We start from the raw sequence: 18,404 nt of genomic DNA, 5'->3' as shown, positions 1-18,404 counted from the left end.
CTTTGGTGCCCCAAAGGCTGGCTCAGGGCAGTGGGCCTCACTGGTGCGCCTGATCAACCCCATCCAGGGCAACACCCTGGATTTGGTTCAGCTGGAGCAGAATGAAGCTGCGTTTAGGTAAGCCAGTGGAAATACTGGGGAAAGTACATGCAACAGGGAGCAAAGAGTCAAGTGTCCAGGAAACAGTACATTTGAAGTAGTCATTGGAAAGAAATTGATTAAGAGCAATACTTGCCTGAATAGTTGAATTGTTTTGAATGTAGGTCTGTGCATTGTGATACCCTTCTCTCTCTGTGCAGCGTGGCTGTTTGTCACTTTGCTAATGGAGGCGATGAGTGGTATGTGTTGGTGGGTGTGGCAAGAGACATGATCCTTAACCCACGCTCAGTGGGCGGTGGCTACATTTATACCTACCGCCTGGTAGGAGGTGGTGAAAAGCTGGAATTTGTACACAAGGTGAGTTCACAGGGAAATAACTCCACAAAACTGTTACTTGGTCCCATCTGTGAGCTTGTAGGTGAAGTATGAAATTCCTTCCCTAGTTTTGTTAAACATAAACTTATTATGGGTTGTTTTGCAATCAGGGTACGCAAGCTAAAAATCACATTTAACACTTATTATCTTCAATATCAAAAGGCTTGACTAAATAAAGCCTGTTTATTGCAGCCCTGTGATAGCTCTATTTACCATGCAAAAAAAAAATGTGGTGATAACGTTATTTTTGGTGAATGTATGGCAATATATGTCATATTTAGCAAAATTACTTGTGTCATTTAGAAAAAGTGCTTTTTTGACCACAGGTAGCTCCAAAAGGGATGCACTTAAATCATTCTTTATACCATAAAACACATATTTGGTTCCATATCATTGGAAACATGGTTAAGTTTTAATGTTGAATGCCAGTAAGTTTTCAGACTATTTTGATCAAATTAGTATGTAATTGTCAAAAAATGTCCTCTCCGAGACAGCTAATTTTTCAATATAAAATAACATGATTATTTTCATCCTAAAATGTGGTCAAGATATTGGGACATAAATATTAGAGACAACTAACACAAAGCTTACAGCCTTATATTTAAAAGCACTATGGAAGTAGTGGATTCTGAATTGTCAAAAAAAAATGTCCTCTCCGAGAATCACTTCATTTGTTTCTCCCAGCCCTGCTTAAAGCTACACTTAATCTTCTTTATCTTATAGCAGATTACACAAAACTACCATACACATATGTTAAAAAAATTACCTGAAACCTGTTCTTTAACTTGTCCTTCACTTAAAAACTGGTACAAGAACCAGTTTGAATTTTGGACCCCTGAAACACAAACTTTGTACCCTGATTGTAAAACAACCCTTATAAGGTCATATAACCATTATAGGACTGACAAACTGAAGCTTGAGTTTGATTGTTGATTTGAGTGAGTACTTCCAATATAAGCTCATTTTGACATGCTGTACTGGCAGACTCCAGTGGAGGACGTCCCTCTGGCCATCGCCCCCTTCCAGGGCAGAGTGTTAGTGGGGGTGGGCAAACTACTGCGCATCTACGATCTTGGCAAAAAGAAGCTGCTCCGCAAGTGTGAGAACAAGGTAAGCAGGCAAATAGAAGCCTTTACACTGGATTGTATACTGGGATTTAAACGAGTGCTCAGCATTGATTGAGAACACACATTAGGATGAAAGTTTATACTGTGTGTGTTTTTATTTATTTAATCACCTTGCTTCATTAAATAAATCATTAGTTTTTTGCCAAATAATGCAAGTCCTTCCAGAAAGTTAAGTAGAATCTTTACTTAAAATATTATGGTAGGTTACAGTTCTGTTTTGGCGGAAGCTCCGGACCTAGTAGTTATAGAGTCTTGGGGTCAGGACCTTGCAGTCTAAAGAGTCTCCACAAATAAGATGGTCATTTTATAGTCAAAGACTGGAGCTGTACCAGGACTTTGAGAACCCACAGTGACGTATTGAAACACCCACGGAATTGACCAAACTCCAATGCAGCACCAGTTATTTAGTACGAAGCTGTTATATAATTGTTATTCCGAACAATTCATATTTGCACACTAAATATCAAGCCAAAAAGACTATGGAGAATTTAATAGATACAGTTAGGTGTATAGCCAATGCTGTGAGGGTTAAAACCAAAGGCTGACAGAATGAAAACTTTTTATTTATTTATTTAAACCATTCGCGACTTAGTTTGTGTAATCAAACACGAGTTGATACCCATACTTAATTTCTGTATTGTTTTTGGCAGGATGATTTTTTATTATTTATTATAATAATAATAGTTGTAGGTATTGTTGTGGGTGGTGGTTTGTTTTGTACATAGTGTGGGAAATAAGGAATTTTAAGCAGACTGTCACAGGACAGACAAGTCTGAAACGTTGTCTGTCCGTCCAAATTTCAGCCTGTGGGAATGATGGGCCAAAGGCCTGGAACAGTGCAGCCAGGAGTCCGGGGCCCGCCTTAGGGGTCCAGAAGCTGAAGGGCTTCAGATGCCTGGAGACGGCTTGTCAGCAATTTCCAGGCACATTTTTGTGATCTTCCAAGGCCAAATTATACTAGACTTTAGTTGCTGATTACACTACAAATTGAATATAATTTACAAGAAAATGTCAGAAGACTCAAGAAAAACATGCTTCAAGTTCTACCCAAGAAAACAGAAGCACGCACACATCAGTTCCATGTCTCGAAAAAAGTGTGGGGGGGCAACAATGTTCCAGTTGGTTACAACTTACTGGTACTCATGTACTGTGTAGGTACTGTAATCACGCTCATGAAACATTGTCAACAATGACTGTTTTTATATTATGTTTTATAATAAGTTTATAAGAAATTCAGTAATTAACAATACAACTATTCTTACATAGAGTTTAAAATTTTGCGGACGGCATTCCAAGTAACCGTGTAACAAAATGACTCGAAACTAGACGCTGTCATATCATTTGGCATTCAGACTAAAATCTGCTGGACTAGAACTTAGAAAATAAAAACTCTAAAATACAGGGATGAGAATTTTCCGCCGATTGGCGGATTTCCGACTTTATCAGACCAAAATGATCGTTTTTGAGATCGATGTAAATCTGTTGAGAAATTTTTTTTTTGGGGGGGGGGTATGATTAACGATCTGTGGTCACCTTATAACGCAGACATCCCAAGTCTCCCGGAAGTTCTGGTAGTCTCCTGCATATTGATAGAAGCGAGCAAGAGCGTGCGCGTGCAACATTAAGGTCTGCATCACACATCTTAGAATGTGCGCGCGCAAGGGGGTGCACGAGGGAGACTGTGTGCAGTGTTGCCAGATACGGCTGACGTTTTCCAGCCCAAAATATGTTCAAAACCCGCCAAAATGCACTTAAAACCACCCAGTCTGGCAACACTGCCTGTGTGCCTGTTCATGTAGTGCATGCCAGACAAAAAGCATCTTGATTAGGTTACTCAGCAAAATAAGCCAATCAGCTTTCAGTGTGGGTGGGCTTTTATCTCTTTTCTCGAGGACCGGAGTTTTCAGTTGAGTCAGTGCAGCCTACAGGATCGGCATAGCAGAGAGAGACGGCGCGCGCGCCCCAAAAAATATATATATCAATTACATGTCATATATAAGTGTGTATCTTTTATAAATGGGGTTAGCTTATCAAATGTAGCATGTTGGGGAGAATCATAGTATCATATCTATATTTCTGATGAAATTTTAAGTATGATAGCATGTAAAACTCTCCTACTTATTGCTCATTTCATAGGGGGACGGAATTGCTGGCATGTGCCGCGCAGGAGCGTCTGCCCAAATTTTTTAGGCCGAGATGAAGTTATAGTTTTTGATTTAAAAAAAAAAGTTTCCAATATGTAATGCCTATTGTACATGCCTGTTCTTTAATTCAGAATCACCATCTTGATCTTCAAATTGACCGTATGGTATCTGTATTACATTACACAACATCCTGTCCAGATAAAACCTCGTTAGTACACACAACAGTTGAAAGGGAAGTGATAAGTGATGTTGAATGTTGCCTGCTTAATATGCAAGACCTCCTGCTACCATGATAACATCAGAAGAAAGCTTAAGAGAATTATATGACAGAACTTTTTTCTGGTTTGCACTTCATTTTAAAGGATTAGAGTATTCAAAGACATGAATAGCTAAAATGCAGAAATATAATACTGTAGAGCTCGTTTATATTAAAAGGTGCATTGATTTTTTGAAATCATCAAATATGAATTGATTAAAAACAAGTCTCTTGTACCAGATTAATCATTTTCACCTGGGAGTCCACCAAGAAGGGGAATTTATTTCCAAATAAATTGCAAATTTTTGCTGATAAAATTAATGGTTTGGGGGTAAAAAAAAAAAAAATTAGCCCCCTGGGCCCCGCCCCGCCCCAGTTTTTTCAGACTTTTAAAATATTTTTCATTCTCATCCCTGAAAATATAAATCTACATCCTACAAATCATATGATTTGACTGTTATTCTTATAATGAATGAAAACAATGCACATAATAACCATCGACAGTTTGGCACTTAATACTGTACTGCAAAGTTTTATGTAAACTGAACTCTTAATCAACTGACTGGATCAATCAGATACCATCAACCCTAAAACACTAGTTCAACTGCATTGTGCAATAAAAGCAACAGTTAATACTGAGTGCATTATTATTGTTTTATTTAGTGTGTCACTTAGGGAGAGGGAGGTGCCTGTAAATTTTGGCAGGGCTAGGATCTTCGGTGGCCAAGTTATGAATTTTTAAATCCCTGCACGTGTGAGCGGCTGGAGCCAGGGCTCGTGCTAAAACTTTCCGCAATCTGTGCTCACTTCTGATGTCGGATCAGGCTGAGCCTGGGCTCGTTCGAAAGGTCCCAGGGAGAGGGATGTATCAGTAAACTTTTGGCGGGGCTGGGCCATTTGGTGGCCAAGTTATGAATTTTTAAAAGCTGGCTAGGACTCGTATTAAAGTTTACAGTGAACAGCGCTCACACGGGGGTTTCAGGAGCGAATAGCGGGCCGAGGCAGGGTCGTACTGGGCCGTACCTGGGCTGACTCAAAAGAGCTCCAGGAGAGGGAGGTGCCTGTAAATTTTGATGGGGCTAGGACCTTCGGTAGCTGAGTTATGAATTTTTAAATCCCCGTGTGAGAGCGGTTGGCGCAAGGGCTCGTGCTGAAGTTTTCCGCAAGCCATGCTAGCTCCTGATGTCGGATCGGGCTGTCCTTGGGCTCATTCGAAAGGTCTTGGGGAGAGGGATGTGCCTGTGAAGTTTGGCGGGGCGGGGACTTTGGGTGGCCAAGTTATGAATTTTTAAAGGCTGGCTTGAGCCAGAGCTCATGTTAGTTTGGCGGGGACTCCGGGGCAAATAGTGGGCTGAGCCTAGATCATAACGGGCCATGCCTGGGCTCGTTCGAAAGGTCTTGGGGGAGAGGGACGCGCTTGTAGATGTTGGCGGGGCTAGGACTGTCAGAGTTATGAATTTTTAAATTCAGATTCGCGGGGGGCCCCGTTTCACAGGTTATGACGTAATGTATTCGCCCAGTGTAACATTTGGAAGAAAATTAAAAGTAGATTAGACCCATATCTTTACTTTTTTTTTTTTAATTGGCCATCTGGTTTGATGCTTTTGAAATACAGACAGACACATGCGAAAATTACCGGTAAATGTCCGGCCTTATTTCCAGGTGTGTGTGTGTTTTATATACATATAAACTTTTTTGGTGCATATATGAGGTGCTTAGCATGCTCGAAAACTTGGTACACAGGTCTACACATGGTGAAATGCCATCATGTTCAGGTAAAAGATTGGACCTGGGTGTGGCTCAGGGCCTCTATAATGCCCCTGAGGCTTTTTTTTTTTAAATTGTGGTTAATCCAATTTCACCTACATTTTGTGAAATTTGGTAGCTTTTGTGTCTTCAGATGGACAAATTTCACAATTGCATTCATTAACTCTCCCCAACAGGTCATCAGCCATTTTGGAATTTGTGTGTTTTGACAGCTATCAAGCTTTTAAATACTCCTCTGACAGGATTCGTTGGTTTCATACCAAATTTAATATCAAGATATTATGATATTAAATTGCAAAGTTGTTTTTGGTGTCTCTGTTGCCAGGGTGACTGAGTCAGCCAGCAATGTGTCATGCTTTGCGAACAGGAAGTGTGGCATAATTTCCTCTATACGTTGTGTGATGTGACCCAAAATGTACATGGATTCGCTGACATAATCATGCATACATGAAAATAATTCATTTTCATAATATCAACAACTGGAAACAGGAAGTGGGGCTTGTGAACTAATCTTTTAAATACCCCTCCCAAATGGTTCATCAGATTCATACCAAATTTGGACTGCATGTCAACAAATTCAAGATGTTAAATTTCAAAGGAATTTTTAAATTGTGTAAACGGTGTTGCTATGGCAACGCAATCAATGTGTTATTTCATACGAAGTGTGCTATAATTCCACTCTACATATTTCACATGTTAAATGGTGGGAAATGTTCCTCGTCATAGCGCCACCAACTACACACCAGCAGGGAGGCTTATAAACCAAAAGTTCTATAACTCGTTCAAGACGTTTCATCACATTCTTCCCATGCATATTAAATTAGGGGATATCATTCAATAGACATGGGATTAGTGAGAGGAAGACGAAGTGGGTCTTTATAAACCAAGCTTCATAGATCGGTCATATCACATTTGGTCAGTTTGTCAACACATCTCTTGATAATTGTAAGATGAAAAGTTGCAGTTTTGAATATTTTTACCATGGAAGTGTGTTCAAATAACCCATGATGCAGTCCAAATAGCAGGTTTTATGTAATTCCCCCATACATCATCGGATGTGGCTAAATATTCACGTCTATCTCGTTCCAGTGCAGTGTAATAACACCCACCCATGCACATACTGATAGTGTCATAACAAGAACTGGCAAGAACATGAACTTTAACGTCTCTTACGTTCTCCTCCAAAAATAACCCAGTTCACAGGAGTTCGTTACACTCGCTCTTCAGTATTGTTACTGCAACCTGACAACATTAAAAATGCACAGTTGTTTGTTATTGGTATGTTAAGTGGGAAAGCCATGGCAACACAATTAACATGACACTTTAGTAATAACGCAATGTCTGCACCCTTCAGGCTCGGCCCCGCCAGTCGCTGCTTGCAGCAATAATTGTCTGTTCTTTCTCCTTGTATGATTCGTGTAGTAACAGTGTGAAAGAATTAAGCCATATTTGTTTAATTTTTACTTTTATTTATAGAAATATTTTTAAATATTTTGCGTTTTTAACCAAAATAAACTTTTATATGGGTTCATGTTAACACACAGCAGAGTGGTAGAATTCCCACAAAGTTCTGTGACCTTTAAGGACCAAAAGCTTTTTTTTGCGCATTAGTAGACATTTGTTTTGTTTCTAAGCAAGGGAATGATTTTTTCCCCCCCCCCCTTTAACTGGCCATACACTGTGCGATTTTTTTTATTTTTTATTTTCCTTCCAATCGCGGTATTCAGCTGCTGCTCACACTGTACGAGTGAATCGCAGGGGTAAACAGCACGCAGCTTACGATTCCTGTTCTCACACTGTACGATCCGATGCTTGGATGCGATGCTCAGGATTTCAAACAGGTTTGATTTTCATCCGATCGATCGGGAGGAGGTCGTGAGGTGTTAATCGCTTGTCGTTACCCCATGTATACTACATGATCCGAGACGCACGATTGAGCCAAAACTCGGCCCGATCTCCAAAATAGTCGCACGAGTGAAAATCGTGTCAAAATCGGGCCAAAAATCGCAGTGTATGCCCAGCATTATGTAATATTTGATGCCTCTACTTTTATGTGACCATCTGTTTAACATTTTATCTGTGTAATTAACTTCCTTTTAGTTAACCATAATTAACAACTTGGCTAACTTTTCCAGCACTAAGAACATCTCATCTCATCTTACATCAGCATTGACCATCCTGTGCTTTTTTTGCCCTACTCTTATTAAGAAGTAAAACTTTGTGTGCATTTGCCCAGGCATTAGTGTGCAGAACTTGGATGGTAATGCATTATCACATCTCAGAACTGTAAATTTAAATTTATGCTTGTACAATACAGTGTACAGGCATAAAAACAGTGTTTTTGAATAATGGTACAGCCTTTAATTTCTTGTGGGAGACTTGCATGTACAGTCATTCAGATCCTTTGTAATTTATAAATGTCTTCAATCATTGTACGTTGTGTTATTTTCGACTAGCTGTATTGTTTTTATTGCACTCTTGAGTACTTCGGAAAAGACTTGTTGGTATTTTCTTGTAGGCTGTTACATGCAATGTTAAACTGCATTTGTATTTTGCATATTCTTGAAGCATGTTCCTAACCTGGTGACGGGCATCCACACCATTGGCCAGCGTGTAGTTGTGTCGGACATCCAGGAAAGTTTGTTCTGGGTGCGTTACAGGCGCAACGAAAACCAACTCATCATTTTTGCCGATGACACAAACCCACGCTGGATTACCACCGCCTGCCTGCTCGACTATGACACCATGGCTGCAGCTGACAAGTTTGGGAATATTAGCATTGTGAGTGCCGAATCCATTAGCTGTTAAGTTTAGCTGCAAAATCTTAGTGTTAAGTGCCTTTTTTTTTTTTGGTAAACATTAAAGACTGATTAGTCTTGCGTGTGATCATCATTTGCTAGGTTCGTCTGCCGCCTAACACCAGTGATGATGTGGATGAGGACCCCACAGGGAACAAAGCGTTGTGGGACAGAGGCCTGCTTAATGGAGCCTCGCAAAAGGTAATGGCCTTCATTAAACCTACACCCTGTTGTCCAGACATGGGAAAATTGCACCAGACAGCCTCCATTGGTTCTGTTTCTGCGTCAGTGTTTGTGTCTAGCTGGTGTTGAGGTCACTTCAACACATACCAGCGTATCCAGAACAGTTAGCTTCGGTTTTTGCTGTGGTCAGCTTTTAAAGACCTCAAAAACCACGTTTGTCCATATGCCAAACGCGGTCTAATCAGGGTCCTAGAATTGCTTAGGTGGATGCAGGGGAAATTCCAAGTGTGCCCCAATGACTTGTTGGGAATTTAGGGACATGCCATGAGTGTGTGTAAGCAAGTGAGGGAAGGAAAGGGTGGGTTGACATTGGCTTATTGACAAAGAGCTTGCTTGTGCATGTTCACAAATAACCTTAATATGCACTGGATATGAATCTCATCTCATTATCTGTAGCCGCTTTATCCTGTCCTACAGGGTCGCAGGCAAGCTGGAGCCTATCCCAGCTGACTACGGGCGAAAGGCGGGGTACACCCTGGACAAGTCGCCAGGTCATCACAGGGCTGACACACAGACACAGACAACCATTCACACTCACATTCACACCTACGGTCAATTTAGAGTCACCAGTTAACCTAACCTGCATGTCTTTGGACTGTGGGGGAAACCGGAGCACCCGGAGGAAACCCACGCGGACACGGGGAGAACATGCAAACTCCACACAGAAAGGCCCTCGCCGGCCACGGGGCTCGAACCCGGACCTTCTTGCTGTGAGGCGACAGCGCTAACCACTCCACCACCGTGCCGCCCCTGGATATGAATATTAGTGCTTAATTTATCAGAAGCTTGTGTGTTGTTGATGCGTGTGAACTGTTCACACTGCAGGCACAGTAAAGGGAAGGTAGTGGCCAACTGACCACCACATTCTTACACTGCTTTTTTTTTTTTTTTTCCCCCCAGGCTGATGTAATTATGAACTACCACATAGGAGAAACGGTCCTGTCACTGCAGAAGACCACACTCATCCCTGGAGGCTCAGAGTCTCTGGTGTACACCACACTGTCAGGTGGCATTGGCATCCTTGTGCCCTTCACCTCTCATGAGGTACGCCTGTATTTCAGTTGAAGACTCATCTGATTAAAAAGGTCAAAAGTCACTGTCTAGGCCTTTTTGTCCCTTCTCTCAGCAACAGCTTGAGACGTGGCCAAAAAACGTGTCCTGTTCAGTTGTACTTCTTATTCAAAATCCATTTTTAAATGTTTATCATGCTACATTTTTCCATGCAAATGAATTTTTTGTGCCCTCAGGACCACGACTTCTTCCAGCACTTAGAAATGCACATGCGCTCAGAGTTCCCTCCACTTTGCGGCCGAGACCATCTTAGCTTCCGCTCCTATTACTTCCCCGTGAAGGTTGGTACATGTAAAAGAAAGCTTCAGATAGTGTTTCACACACCACAAGTGTTGCAATTTCTTAGTGTGATAAAGGCTATAGTAATTTTGAGTCAGTAGTGGTTATGTACGTATAAAATAATGCATTATCCGAAACCATGCCACCAGCTTCCCCTAATACTTACCCAAAGGAGCTTAATCACTGAGGGAAAGCGTGTGTCATGAGCCACAGGCATGTCCTACCTGAGATTATGTGCTTGAGATTGCAAGTGGGGATTTTTTTTTTCCCTTTTTTTTTTTTTTTTAAGTCAGTTCTGTTGGTAGGTTTCGGTTTCTCAACAGATGGCGCATGTAGTGCAGCACTGTTAATACCATCGTTTTTGTTTTTAATGAAAGCAAAACTGTAGTATTACTGGAATTAAAATTGAGGCCTAACAAGGGAACTTATGAGCAAACAAGAAATAAGTGCCCTTGACAACCTGTGACTCTACGGAGTTGTGTTCGACATCATACTTATAGCATTATTGTGTTTTTGTGCAGAAGTAAACAACAGGAAAGATTTAAAACTGTTCTGAAAATTGCTTTAAACTGCATTTGATATGTTTACTCTGCTGTTTTGTGTTGCAGAACGTAATTGATGGAGATCTCTGTGAGCAGTTTAACTCCATGGATCCCCATAAACAGAAAAGTGTCGCTGAAGAGTTGGACCGCACACCACCAGAAGTGTCGAAGAAACTGGAAGACATCCGCACACGTTATGCCTTTTAAAATCCTAGAAGTCGTTTGTTTTTTAATACTCCTTTTGTTTTCAATGCAGCTACAAGTTTTCTGCTAAAAATGAGTACAGTGTTGTGGATGAGTACTCCAAAAGCTATTAGAGACTGAGACCATTAGAGAGGTGTCCCTTGAGCAATGTAGTTGAAATGAAATGAAGCTTTCCTGTCCAGGGACTGGAAGGCTGTGGCTTGAAGTGAGTAAGAGTAAGGAGTTTAACATCTTGGAATTAAGGGAAAAAAAAAATATATATATATATATATATATATATATATATATATATATATATATATATATATAAATTAATTTGTGGGGGGGGGGGGTTTCCTCTGTAGCCACAGAGTTTGAAATTGTCTTTTTTTTTGTGCGTGTGTGAATCATGAGATTTCAGATTTAGTAATGTGTGTAGTTCATTTGAAGTTTGAAAATAGTACTGTTCTTCCATGTCATTGTTCCAAAGGATGGTTGAATTTGTAAAATAGCTATAGCCGTCTTAAGAATTGCAGCGGGATGTTTGTGATTCTAGTTTTTTTTTTTTTTTTTTTCCCCCCCTTGGGCCTATTTCCTATTTCAAACCCATACCCACACTTTTAAAACTGTATTAAAGGAAAATACTCTTTGTACAATTGATGTTTGACAGAATTTTGTAAATACATTTTTTTTAATTAAATTTGGTGTTTATTTTACTCTTTGGCACCTGTGTCGTGCTTTGGGGAGAGAGTGGGTCATGTAAAGAATGCCGGTCCCTTTACACACTTAACTGCTCACACGGGTAAGACAGGATTCCAGTGTCTCCCCTTTCAGTACCTCAACCCGTTCCAACCTGAATTGCTCTTTCTCTGATGTGTTCTGGTGATGTTTTCTTCACAATATTGTAAAGTTAGCAAGTTTAAAGTAGGGAAAGCTTTTTCCCAGCCAGTTGGACTTCTTAAAGTGGCTTCTACAGGAAATGCAGGCATGCGTTTTGTTGCTTGTGGCCTGCAGTCCCAGTCATTCTACAAAATTATACTTCATGTGAAGTAAGGCCTCAGGAATGTGTATACAAGTCTCTTACAGCAGCTTTATTTGCCATTTTATTTTAACAAAAACGCCTGTGGATTATCACGTTTGTATGAGCTTTTAGATTAAACAGGTGAATTAAACTTTTTTTTTTTTTTTTTTTTTTTGGTCCATGTCGGTATTTGTTTTAGAACCTGTGTTGTGTTCAGCCCTGTAGTGCTAGTCAGTCTTGACTGAGGCTGTAAATATAGACCTGGCTACTTATATGACGTGATTGGCATGATTAGGCTACTTTTAATGATTGAACCCTTTGGATTTGTCCATTGTTTTAGTAAAATATAGCCAAACTATAAAAGCTAGAGCTTCTACAGAAAAGGAATGATGTATCAGATTGGCAGATTCTCAAACTAATTTAAAGCCTATGCACAGGAGTATATTGGATTTTTTTTCTTCTCCCCCCTTTCCTTTCTTGAAACCTTTTACATCACATGCATTTGACATAATCTAACCTTTATAATTGAGTAATATGTGTGTGATCTCATGAGGGGAAAAAAGTAAGATCCATTTCACAATGTCCTGAAATTTCACGTGATGAGCAATTCCACTGTTATGGACGTGACACTTGAACTCAAAATGGCGACAAATGACCCAGTGCATGTTTTATTGTCTCCCGGTATTTAAACAGGTGTTGCATATTTTAAGGCTGTACCATACTGGAGAAGTGATAGAACAAGAACAATTCCCATAGTACATCTAGGGCATGCCAGAAAATGCCAATAAAAGATGCGTTATGGATGTGACAGAAAAAGTATCACTTTTCTTGGGTGACTGTACATTTTTATCAAACTCTGTGAAATTGTAATCCTAATGTCAAAATGGAGATATCCATTTGATAGAGAGGTCCAAGGTGAATATTAAAAAATCTTTGTTTAAAATATTTTGTATTTCATGCAGAGTTTCGGAATGAAAAGTCAGCGTTATGGATGTGACGAAATTCCGTTATGGATGTGACGCATCTGAAATAGACATGGCATATGTTTAGAAAATCAGCAATTTAACCACCATAGCCCTTTGAAAAACTCTCTAAATATCAGCTAAAACTATCAAAGTTCTTAAATAATATTTAGGATGGCTATTGTTTTGCTGTTTGGTGGATTTTAGCATACATTTCTGTGGCTTGTGGCAATAATATAGAATTGTACATGATCAAAGTTGATTTTAGCTTGGGTTTTACATTATAAGAAAGAAAGACTGACAGTGACATATTAGGTGATCAAAATATTTATGTATGTATTTATTTGTTTATTTATTTAGTACAGGCCTAGGTGATATCTCTGGGAGTGGTTTTGATGTATTGCATGTTGCTTTATTTTTGCATGGTGAGGTTGACATTTACATGGAATTGCCCTGATCTGTGTCTAATTGCTATGTAAAAATAAATGAATGTTAGAAAATCACTTCTGAAATTGTGCAAAATTCCCATGACCTATTCGTATGGGATTAGAGTCCTGTTTGGTTTGTTGCTGTTGAGTTTGCACTGATGTAATAAGAGGTGTGCATGATGTCACAAATATTACTACTACTAGGGGCGGCACGGTGGTGTAGTGGTTAGTGCTGTCGCCTCACAGCAAGAAGGTCCTGGGTCCGAGCCCCGTGTCCGCGTGGGTTTCCTCCGGGTGCTCCGGTTTCCCCCACAGTCCAAAGACATGCAGGTTAGGTTAACTGGTGACTCTAAATTGACCGTAGGTGTGAATGGTTGTCTGTGTCTGTGTCAGCCCTGTGATGACCTGGCGACTTGTCCAGGGTGTACCCCGCCTTTCGCCCGTAGTCAGCTGGGATAGGCTCCAGCTTGCCTGCAACCCTGTAGAACAGGATAAAGCGGCTAGAGATGATGAGATTACTACTACTTTTGGCTGCTCCTGTTGTTAGGGGTCGCATGTCTTTAAATTGTGAGAGGGAACCCATGCAGACATCTCATCTCATTATCTGTAGCCACTTTATCCTGTTCTACAGGGTCGCAGGCAAGCTGGAGCCTATCCCAGCTGACTACAGGCAAAAGGCGGGGTACACCCTGGACAAGTTGCCAGGTCATCACAGGGTTGACACATAGACACAGACAACCATTCACATTCACACCTACAGTCAATTTAGAGTCACCAGTTAACCTAACCTGCATGTCTTTGGACTGTGGGGGAAACCGGAGCACCTGGAGGAAACCCACGGGGAGAACATGCAAACTCCACACAGAAAGGCCCTCGCCGGCCACGGGGCTCGAACCCGGACCTTCTTGCTGTGAGGCGACAGTGCTAACCACTACACCACCATGCCGCTCCTATGCAGACATGAGAACATGCAAACAGAAAGCCCCCCCCGTTGGCCATGAGGTTCAAACCAGGAACCTTGTTGCTGTGAGATGACGGTGCTAACCACTGCACCACCATGCCACCCTGGTACAATTGCACGGGGGGGTCTTAGGACCTTCACGGGTTCCACATTTACCCTTTAAGAATGTAAGAGATACATAAGCTACACTTTCTAAGAAGTGTAGCCTTCCTGTATAGCCCCCCCCCCCCCCCCCCCCCCCCCCAATAAATAAATAAAATACTGATAAGCCATCTTGCGTTGAATAATGTGGTTGGTAGTGCAGGACAAAGAAAAAAAAAGGTTGAACTTATAGGTAAGCCTATGGGTCCAGTGTCCATTTTGTAGCTATTGCAACAAACACATCTTCAATGATCATGTTTCCTGGTTAGGGTCATTGTGGATCTGGATCCTATCCCAGGGATACTGAGTGTAATGTGAGGTGGAAATTTCCCCTCCGTGAAACACCAGCCCATCACAGACACCATGTGTGCACATGTTCACACACTCATTCAGACCTAGGGCAATATGAAACAGCCAATCCACCTACATGCATGTTTTTGGGACGCTGGAGACAACCGGAAAACCCCACAGGAAAAGGAGATCATCATGTAAAATCCCGTTCAGGCAACCTGAGTTCATGATCAGACTAGGGAAAGACTTGGTCCAGTTTATAGTATCAGCAATTTATAACTAGCATGCCATGAGCATAAATCGTGTAGCCTAATTAAAATTTCTCATGGTTTTGTTTTGTCTTTTTTTTTGGGGGGGGGGATGACTTACGACTGTTATGGTTGTGTGAGTCATGCTTGATAAGGCTAAACAAAGGAAGCAGGTAGTATTTAGGGAATAGATGAAGGTGGCATATAAAAAAGATAAGTTAAAAACGGGTTATGCAGGTCCATATGGGTCTATACAGGTCTCAGGAACTCCAGGAGAGCAACCAGAAGAGTCCCTAACTGACTCAGTCTCAGTAAACAAGGCTGACAGCAGCATTCTGAGTGGCATGGAAGAGACATGGGTAATACCTGACGTGTTACATCAATTAAACATTGACTTAGAAAGCCATTTTTAGACTTTTTCATTCATGCTTTTCCTTCTGGGTTTTCCCAGCCCACATCATGCTGTTTACTATGACAGAAGGTGCTTGGGTTGGGGGCTGTGGAATCCCCCTCCATTCCACTTTGGAGTTTCTGTTAGTTAGCTGAAACTTGACAAAGCAGTTAATGTGGATTATTGGGAGCTCAGAATAAACAGGATATCAGCCTGCATTGCCTTGAAGAGCCAGACTCAAGGCAATGCAGGCTGTGGTTTTGGCATTAACCAGCCAGAGTAGTGAGCCGAGTGTACTTGTGTGGTAGGCAGGCAGGCGTAGCCCACTTCAAGCAGCCTCACAAAATAGCGTTTTAAGAAACTTTGCCCAGCTTGACATTCTTAGCAGCTACTTAACCGCAGTGAATGCAGGGAAGGAATTAGTAATGTGGGCAGGTGGGCGTTTGTGGGCAGCCAGAGGCTTTGTGGAGAGAGCGAGATGTGGGGGTGAGTAAACACAAATATAAGGCTTGATTGGATGTTTTTTTTTTTAAATTATCTTCCTAATTTGTCCAGAACATTTTTACAATGAGTAACTCAGAAATAAGCTTGGTGCTGAATTAAAAGCAATGCTTGTAGAAGTAGATGTGAAATATTTGTGATGGGTTTAGCACTTCTAGTGCTAATCTGTTGGTTGGTGCTGTATTTTCCTGGGAGAAGTTAGCAGTGCTGATGTCACACGGGGACATTGCCAGCATGCAGTTGAATAGGAGAAGAAGGAAAAAAGAAAACAACAATCTGAAATGTAAGGGATAACAGTCAGATTTCCCAGTTAGTGACTGAAATTTTAAAAAAGCCAGAGCTTTTTTTTGTCACTCACCATTTTCCTGTGATGTTCACAGTTATATAAATGAGAAACAATAGTTCCAGAATAAATTGCACCTACATAAAATGTTCAACATTTGGCTTGGCTATGGCGGCATGGTGGTGTAGTGGTTAGCACTGTCACCTCATAGCAAGAGGGTTCTGGGTTTGAGCCCGATGGCCGACAAGGGCCTTTCTGTGTGGAGTTTGCATGTTCTCCCTGTGTCTGCGTGGGTTTCCTCCAGGTGCTCCAGTTTCCCCCACAGTCCAAAGACATGCAGGATAGGTTAATTGGTGGCTCTAAATTGACCGTAGGTGTGAATGTGAGTGTGAATGGTTGTTTGTCTCTGTGTCAGCCCTGTGATAACCTGGCGACTTGTCCAGGGTGTACCCCGCCTTTCGCCCATAGTCAGCTGGGATAGGCTCCAGCTTGCCTGCGACCCTGTAGAACAGGATAAGCGGCTACAGATAATGGATGGATGGTTAAGAGTGTGAATGGTTGTTTGTCTCTATGTGTCAGCCCTGTGATAACCTGGCGACTTGTCCAGGGTGTACCCCGCATCTCACCCATAGTCAGCTGGGATAGACTCCAGCTTGCCTGCGACCCTGTACAGGATAAGCAATTATGGATAATGGATGGATGGATGGATGGGGTGACACGGTGGTGTAGTGGTTAGCGCTGTCACCTCACAGCAAGAAGGTCCGGGTTCGAGCCCCGTGGCCAACGAGGGCCTTTCTTTGCGGAGTTTGTATGTTCTCCCCGTGTCCGCGTGGGTTTCCTCCAGGTGCTCCGGTTTCCCCCACAGTCCAAAGACATGCAGGTTAGGTTAACTGGTGACTCTAAATTGACCGTAGGTGTGAATGTGAGTGTGAATGGTTGTCTGTGTCTATGTGTCGCCCTGTGATGACCTGGCGACTTGTCCAGGGTGTACCCCACCTTTCGCCCGTAGTCAGCTGGGATAGGCTCCAGCTTGCCTGCGACCCTGTAGAACAGGATAAAGCAGCTAGAGATAATGAGATGAGATGGATGGATGGCTTGGCTAATTAGTCACTGTGTCACTTTGTATGCCTCTACACCATTAGTGGATGTAGTGCCACTACCAGTTCTTGTTGTTTGTTGCTGTCTTTTATGAGCAATTATCCTTATTTAGCTCTGTCTTCCTTCTATTATATTTTATTATATTTTCTATTATATCTGTCTTTATTCTATTTTTTAAACTTAGCCTACATTTATCTATATCTTACACTGTACTTGAGCTGTTGCAACACCTGAATTTCCCCTCATAGGGCTCAATAAAAGAATATTTTTATCTCATCTTATCTTAGTACGAGATGACAAGTGAAATGGCTTGGACTGCATGAAAGTTGAAGCTTGGGAACCAGACCTGTTTGAGCAGAGTGTATAGATGAGAAGGTGAAACAGCTGGACAGACTAATGAATTAAAGTGCTGTCGCATCATGTCTTTAGGTAGTGATTAAGCAAGAGCTAAATTCCACTGGTGTCACTATCATCAAGTAGTCCAACAGCATTGTGAGTAATGTAGGAAACTATTAATCAAAGTGAAACTAGACCAAGAGGAAAGGAGTCTGAACTAAACTAAACTCAACCACCCCCTCCCCAACTCAAAATCCATCCATCCATCACCCATAACCGCTTATCCTGTGCAGGGTCGCAGGCAAGCTGGAGCCTATCCCAGCTGACTATGGGCGAGAGACGGGGTACACCCTGGACAAGTTGCCAGATCATCGCAGGGCTCCTACTCAAAATTTAATGACAAATTAAATCTTGGATGCCACTGAAGATTACGTTTTAATTATAATGTTTCATTTGCAAATTTTTTGTTTTGTTTTGTTTTTTACTTTAATGAATGTCAGCAAAACTGGAGACACCACTGATTTATTTTATATTATTTATTTTTACAAGTTCTCAAAAATGGCATTGAAATGCAATTGCTAGCTTTTTTTTAAGCTTATATTTCTGTCCAGAAGAGATCCATGAAACAACCTACATGTTGGTGGTCAGACCTTCAGTGTACATCAAAATGTCATCAAAATATAATTTTTTGAGACAAGATACAGTGGTGCTTGAAAGTTTGTGAACCCTTTAGAATTTTCTATATTTCTGCATAAATATGACCTAAAACATCATCAGATTTTCACACAAGTCCTAAAAGTAGATAAAGAGAACCCAGTTAAACAAATGAGACAAAAATATTATACTTGGTCACTTATTT

The 18,404-nt window shown here is 41.3% G+C and overlaps 1 protein-coding gene across 1 annotated transcript in view; it reads left to right on the top strand.

The window, feature by feature from the left end:
- sf3b3 (splicing factor 3b, subunit 3) overlaps positions 1-11,600 on the top strand; it is an 86,017-nt gene extending 74,417 nt beyond the window's left edge. Inside the window, exons 20-27 of the mRNA XM_060923853.1 lie at positions 1-117; positions 300-456; positions 1,459-1,584; positions 8,337-8,549; positions 8,669-8,767; positions 9,710-9,853; positions 10,057-10,161; positions 10,768-11,600. The exon at positions 1-117 is cut by the window's left edge and continues 89 nt beyond it. Of these exons, the coding sequence (XP_060779836.1) occupies positions 1-117; positions 300-456; positions 1,459-1,584; positions 8,337-8,549; positions 8,669-8,767; positions 9,710-9,853; positions 10,057-10,161; positions 10,768-10,908 (1,102 nt within the window). The 3' untranslated portion in view covers positions 10,909-11,600. The remainder of the gene's footprint in view (positions 118-299; positions 457-1,458; positions 1,585-8,336; positions 8,550-8,668; positions 8,768-9,709; positions 9,854-10,056; positions 10,162-10,767) is intronic.
- Positions 11,601-18,404: the final 6,804 nt, after the last annotated feature.

This window comes from Neoarius graeffei, chromosome 6 (genome assembly GCF_027579695.1).
Source record: "Neoarius graeffei isolate fNeoGra1 chromosome 6, fNeoGra1.pri, whole genome shotgun sequence".
Lineage (NCBI taxonomy): Eukaryota > Metazoa > Chordata > Actinopteri > Siluriformes > Ariidae > Neoarius > Neoarius graeffei.
This window is presented reverse-complemented; position numbering and strand designations above follow the sequence as displayed.